Source organism: Cynoglossus semilaevis, chromosome 4, assembly GCF_000523025.1.
Source record: "Cynoglossus semilaevis isolate Cse_v1.0 chromosome 4, Cse_v1.0, whole genome shotgun sequence".
Taxonomy (NCBI): domain Eukaryota; kingdom Metazoa; phylum Chordata; class Actinopteri; order Pleuronectiformes; family Cynoglossidae; genus Cynoglossus; species Cynoglossus semilaevis.
In genome coordinates this window covers 10,212,601-10,219,503 of record NC_024310.1, presented here as the reverse complement: position 1 = coordinate 10,219,503, position 6,903 = coordinate 10,212,601, and the positions used below count along the sequence as shown (strand labels likewise).

Genomic DNA, 6,903 nt, shown 5'->3' with positions numbered 1-6,903 from the left:
GCAAGACTATGTCCTAAAACATGCTTCTGATTAAATCAGGCATTAACAAATGGACAATAACAGTGAGAACACTTACCTGGACACATGTTATTTTTCTCTCCTCAGTGTCCAGGAATATTCTCCAATAATGAGAAGGACAACTGTTAACACACACAGAGAGATCTTTTCCTGGTAAGCTCTTAACATGTCTCATAACTCACAGTTCCATCTGCTTTTAACTTTTACACCCAGAAAAAATGTTCAAGTTTAGACTCAAAAGTTTACGACATTAAATGGCACCATTACTTTTGGGGTTGGACTGTTTAAAATGTATACATTTATAAAACATTTTAGGTCATTTAAAAGAACATGTTTTTAACAGTTAACGGTATCTTTACAATGCCTCATTTTACATCATGACTCAGATCAAACTCAGAATAGACTAGGACCGCCACTGCTCCCTAAATTGTTTTACAGTATATTTATTGTGTATATATTTTTACCCCCAACTCATTCAGACTTTGACGTCCAAGCATTAACAGAGTCTCCCTTTCTTTGACTACATCAGGACTTTGTGTGTCACCTACACGGTGTGTGGGTGACAATCTATATGAGTGACGCATACGCTGCTCAGAAAAAGGCTTTTTTCACTTTCACATTAAGTAGAAAACACTGAGGCCATCTCACATATTACACTGCTCAGTGAGCATCTCTGCACCACAGCCACTGCAGACACTTTTCACTGCTGGCTTGGAATTGAAACGAATCACTGTGGTGGTAATGGTGGGGTCGTTATATTTTCAAATATTGCAGGGTTTTGAGGCCAGCACAGGTGATGTATACTGTCGACATGTCAACTGCTCCCATGGGGTCACACTTCATACATATGGAAACTGGGAAATGCATCTCATCAAGAAAATGCTTTTTTTTCTTTTCTTTTTTACAGTGTGCAGCACAAACAGAGTTGTGTTAAATGTTGCTGTCTGATCAATTGCTGTCGCACCTATTTTTACTGTTTACTTTGAGCTCTGTGTAAACCAAATGCAATTGTAGAAGCCGACTTGTATCATATAAACATATATGCATACACATACATACACATATATATACAAATACATACACATACATACAAATATATACAAATCCATATAAGAACAAATACACATATACAAATGTTTGTATGCAGTTTCCCATTAGTGGCTGAGACTGTGACCTCCTGCCACAATCACATTTGAGTTTTACAATTAAAAAAAAAAAAAAAGATAAACAGTAATTCTCTAATTTCTAATCTCACCCATGCCTTTAGTGTGTTTACACTATAGGTGTAAATGTTGGATGTGAGACTGAGTCCATTTTAGAAATGTCTTTCTGCTAACGTTGTATTTTAGCCTATATTGTCTATGCATTAACATATATGAATGAAAATTAAAAGCTTTTCTTCAATTTTCAAAAATATTTTTATTTGATACTGATCCAGGTACAAGGAAAAAAAGAACATGGATGTATCTTACAGGACATGGAATGAAAAAGTTTTGTTTTCTTGTCTCTCTCTTCTAGGACGAGGACATGCAAGTGAATAAAGAACGCCATTCACAGGGAAAAGAAGAAGGCAGAATGGACCGCAGTGTAGAAATGGCTTTGGACTGAAGTGACCACCTCAGCAGGTACTGTACAGAAAGACTTCACCCAACAGCTTTGATCTTTTTGTCTTTTTTTAATCTCATTTTATAGTAAAAAGGGCAACACACACATAGGCTACAAAGATCCAACAATATTGAGAAAATGAACCAAAGAGAGAGAGAAAGCCAAAGTACTTTCATCCTTCCAAAATTTTCTCAATTGTCTTCACAAGCAAAGTTTTTGCTCTTCTTTTGCTCGTGTCTCCAGCGAGGATTTGTAGTGTATTTCATTTTGACATTAGTGGAGCAGTGTGGTGAACATGCAGGACGACGAGTGACTCGGACGACTACTGATGTGGCACTTGGCCGTGCATGGAGCACAGGGTGCCTGTGTCACCTCCTTATGGCCTCGCTGCTTGGCTTTGACAGCAACATTTACAAGTAACCGAGAAAAAAAAACCCCACATTTTTATATCTCACAAATCTTTATGCATATTTCACAATATACTTTTATTATCAGTTTTAATAAATACAAAATGACACCGTGATTTTAAAGAAAAAGAGTATTAAAGAGACACTGAAACGCATTAGACGTTAGAAATATCAATCTTAATTTGGTATGTACTTTTACTGACATCTTGTCTCGATGTGTATGAACCAGTAGCCTCAGATGGTTTGAAGGCATCAGGACTTTTGAGTTTCTTAAATACAATCTATTTCTTAGACATGGGCCTCATTCAGTAGTGTTGAAGACCATAAATCTGTAAAGCCTCTTGGAAGAGAGTATTCAACAAATTCAAAAAGTCCAGATGGAAACCTTTAAACTTCTGGTTTTGAAAATGACCAGTGTGACTGAGAATGTTCACAGACATGAAACAGCACATTAATGTCAAAAACCAAGTCAATTTAAGTCTGGCATAAGAGGGATTTTTTTTTGGTGACCAATAATGTCAACAACTAGTGGAGACGTATATGGATATACAGTGTATACATATGTGTGTATACATATATATACTGTATATACATATACACGTTAACACCACCAGAATGAAAAATAACCTGAGATACTCTTTTGCACCTCATTTCCAGATCACTGGCCACCGAGTGAATATGACAATGGCATGACAACAACAGTACAACAGTGTCTGGCGGCCCTTAGTTTCCACCCCCTCTTTTTTTTTAATTAACATTAGCAGTACGAAAAAGACAAAACAACAACAAAACAAAAAAAAAACCAAACAAACAAAAAAACCCAAACAAACAGTCATTTAACCACACAAATCCTGAACAGTAATATTAAAAAGGTTGTTGTCTCAGATTCTGTATCCATAAAAGTCGTACGGAGAAACAACCGATAAAAGTGTAGTCTGAAAAGACAACCGTTAAGAATCAGAGGCTGAAGAATTGAAGGTGGCGGATGATAAAGTGTGTGTTTGTGGCAGTGAGGCAGATACAATAATGTTCTGCTCCACAGTGTGGCAGAAGACATTGGACCTGCCTGTTCATAAACAAGGCTTTTCTGCTCTACCAGCCTACTGATCCAGAATGTTCCAGCACTGACTCGCAGCCTGTTAGTCCTACACAGACACGGCCGTTTTGTTTTGTTTTCCGTTCTCTCAACATTACCTACACAAGACCGAGCTGCTCATCCAGCTGTCTGCTAACCCACTGAAGGTGGACACGCGTACGTGTCGGATGCTTTTAATTTGGACGATGCGGTAAACAAAACATTTCTGTGTTAGTTTAAAACTAAAGCCAAATTCAGACTAACACGCACAGATAACGCAGTTGAGAGCCCGCCCACTGCCTAGCGACACATAGGTGTAAACCTTTCTCACCGAGGCTTCACTAACAGCTGCTTTAATAGAACATCTCATTTAAGAGCACAGCTTAACTGGACTGCACAGGTCCAAGTGTTGTTCCTCTGATCACCCTGTACAGTATAATATAACAAACATAAAACAGTAAGTGCTCCAAAAAGCAAACAATATTAAAAATGAATGGGAATAAAAACTAAAAGATGTAAACAGGTTATATCGCTCCACTGATCGTTTGAGAGTATAATTACGACAGATGACAATAAATACTCCTGTTGCGTGTGATGACTGTTTACCTATTAAGGCCTAAGAGGAGACATAAATCTGTCGGTGCACGCAGGCAGACCTCAGTCACCCCCTCCTCCTCTCCGCAGGACGTGTTTATCATCAGTGTCTTATTCTGCTGACTGAGGAGCATAAACGTAAATGTGGCTAAAATTAACAAGGCAGTAAATCAACATAAGAACATTCGCCGTGAAATGCTTTGAGACTCAAAACACTGAAGGGCTGTCACTTTTTTCTGAAAAATCAATAGTGAACACACGCTACACAACATGCTAGCAGTCCATTCTTGTTATTTAGTCTTAATTGACATTTACACGGAATTAAGTGAGGAAGACAATGGCAGTGTCTTCTTTGAGTGAACTGGATTAATGGATAACCCAAACTGGATTAATGGTCAACCACGCTGACTTCTGTCTCTGAAAGAGATCACGTCAAACAGCGAGGGAGGACTTTTTAAAAAAAAAACTGTTTGTATTTTTACACCTAGAGTCAAATAGTTTTTGGAGTATGGATCAAAAGTGACAGCCCTACAGTACCATGGTTGTGGCTGAGTGAAACAATCAACATTAAATGCGTCGAGAATTTCATAACAATTAAATCAGGAATCCAACGATCAATGCAGTGTCATCTGCATACAACTGTTCCAGCCTGACTATCTGCTCGTTAGACGCACAGTCACCTGGTGTGTCCACCTGCCTTTTAGCCTCACTATGGTAATGGGAACCTCATTTGTTGCTGCCTGTCAGGAAAACTTTAACTCTTTAAAATCTCTCTGTACATTAGAATATATTTTTTTCTTCTCTTTACAGTACAGAAACTCCTCTTCACATATCCATCTGGTTCTTCATGTCAGCAGGAGCCATGTTTTTGTGCTTATCACCAAAAGTTGCAGTGCAAAACCAATAATTAATTAATATAATAATGGCAATAATAATTAATGGTAACTATTAACAAACAATGAATTATAAAACAATTCTTATGGCACAACAGCCACTTAATTCACATATCATACAAATATCCAGATAAAACCAAGTGTTTCTGTGTATAGAATTAAAAAAAAAGCTCAAACTGAATTAGGTTTGCATAGCAATGCAACAACAGGTTAAAGATCATATTTACACAAAACAGGATTCCCTTTTAGCCCAATGGCTGTAACCAGAAAATTTGACCTCAGAACTGTGTTTTTGTTTTTTTTTTAACTTGATTTTTTTTCTTCTGAGCAAAAAACCCAAGTTAGGAGGTGGAAAATATTTTCTTGAGCACAAAAACATTGTGGGATGTACAGTATGTCTGTGTCTATACATCACATTTACAGTTCTGTGACACCGCTTCTCTCAGTGCTGCCCTCCTCCCCTTTGAGATCACACAGCACTGGACAATTGTTCTTGTCCCAACAGTGAGGGCGTCATTTTTTCTTTTTTTTTTTTTTTTTGTGGACAGACTGAGGTTTCTTCAGCTCACTACCCAGGGAGCAAACTCTGTAAGAAACGGCAGAAGAGACGTTTTGTTTTGGCGAATAAAGGGATTCACTTACTTTTACATTTGTTGGAATTTGTACATATTTTACCTGGAACTGTTTAATGATAAACTGGGATTTGTAAACATTTTACAGGATACAAATGTAAGAACATTTGTAAAGATGAATGATTATGTACAACTTTCTGATTTTTCTGATTCACTACATTAACTGCAAACAGTATTAGACTTCCCTCTTAAATCAACATGTCTAAAAAGAACTGTTCACAGCTTTAAAAATAGTGAGTTACTCACATAATTCCCCAGCGTACTGTCCATTGGTCCCCAGGAATTCAGCGTGTTCCACTGCAGTCCACTGCTGCGGCTGTCGTGGCCCGTCAGTCTTGCGCGGCCCCGTCGAGCCCTTGGAGGAGGTCGTGCCAGAGGAGCTGTGTCCACCAGGGGAGGGGAAGGATGGTTTACTGTATGGCAGGCAGCTCTCCTCTGAAAACACACACACACGTTGAGTTTGGACAGCAAACACCACACATGATTTTATTGTTGCAGCAGAACAACACATCTAACATCTGATGCATGAGGGCAAAGAGCACTTTGGAACAATCTCTGCTCCTGACATCTGCAGAGTGGCACTGCCAGGACTGGCTGCCAGGACCTGCCACAGACTGGACTCTCAGCCACACACATGGCCCTACCAAACTTATGAGGGGGTAAATGGAATAAGAGGGCGACCACTGGCTGCCGTGGCACCTCCTGCTGCAGGGCAGCACAACATTGACCCTCAGCAGTCTCCGTCATCGCATGAAATCTCATCAAACTGCACCCCACCGCTCTGCTAATGACTGTCATAGACTCTGCCCGACCTCAACAATTCTGCTGCGGATCAGTCAGCACTCTGACACGTATGGGAAATCACCTACAGAGTCTTTTTGTGTGAAGATGCTGATGGCGGCACCTGTCCTTGTCTTCCAGTCTCAGACGATGAAGTGTCTGAGAAATCCCCAGCTCAAAGGAAACAGGCTGCACAGCATGGAAATCTTTAATGGTTACAAATGCACATGCATATTCACTTGAACTCAGCAACACGCAGATGGGGTGTAGACTCACTGCTGCTGCCTGCGTGAAAAATGAAAGCTGAAGCGATTAGAGAGCCTTTCAGTTGCTGAGGGCTTCTGCCGTACGTGGAGCGGCGTCGGCCAACACTGGCAACAATTACAGGGGCATTAGGGAGCCGAGGCAGGACTGAGGGGGGCATTTTGGAAAGCAGAGCGAGTGGCAGACAGTGCAATCTGTTCATGGGAGCCTAGACTCGGTGCAGTCGTGGAGCTAACTTCAACACAACCACTTGGAGAAAATCTCACACTTCAAAGGCAGAGCAACAATCAATTATGCATTAATTAATAATTTTCGCAGAGTACTACACGTTTGATTTTTAAATAAAAAATGAGTACAAGTACAAAATCTTTTTTATAAAAATCTCGTTTCTAACTATCTCTCTGATTACGTTTGTCAGATTTTAGCTACTTTCCTTTTCTTTCTCTTTCTAATTGACTGCTGGCTGATTTTGCATTTAGTTTGGGACATATTTTATGAATGAGTATTCTGAGTGTTAAATTATTCTATTTAAAAATCATTATACCCATGTGTAACCACTCCAAAACCAAATTTGTAATATTTTATTTTTAAAGGGGTGGATTAGTAGAAATCTTGGCACTAATTGTATGGTCTAG

The 6,903-nt window shown here is 39.4% G+C and overlaps 1 protein-coding gene across 11 annotated transcripts in view; it reads right to left on the bottom strand.

Moving 5' to 3' along the window:
* Window positions 1-5,115: 5,115 nt before the first annotated feature.
* The window catches only part of robo2 (roundabout, axon guidance receptor, homolog 2 (Drosophila)), a 279,131-nt gene continuing 277,343 nt past the window's right edge, over window positions 5,116-6,903 (bottom strand). For all 11 annotated transcript variants that reach the window (XM_025055187.1, XM_025055192.1, XM_025055190.1 and 8 more), the window contains 2 exons: window positions 5,471-5,659; window positions 5,116-5,178 (listed from right to left, as the gene is read on the bottom strand). In XM_025055187.1, the coding sequence (XP_024910955.1) occupies window positions 5,177-5,178; window positions 5,471-5,659 (191 nt within the window). In that variant the 3' untranslated portion in view covers window positions 5,116-5,176. The remainder of the gene's footprint in view (window positions 5,179-5,470; window positions 5,660-6,903) is intronic.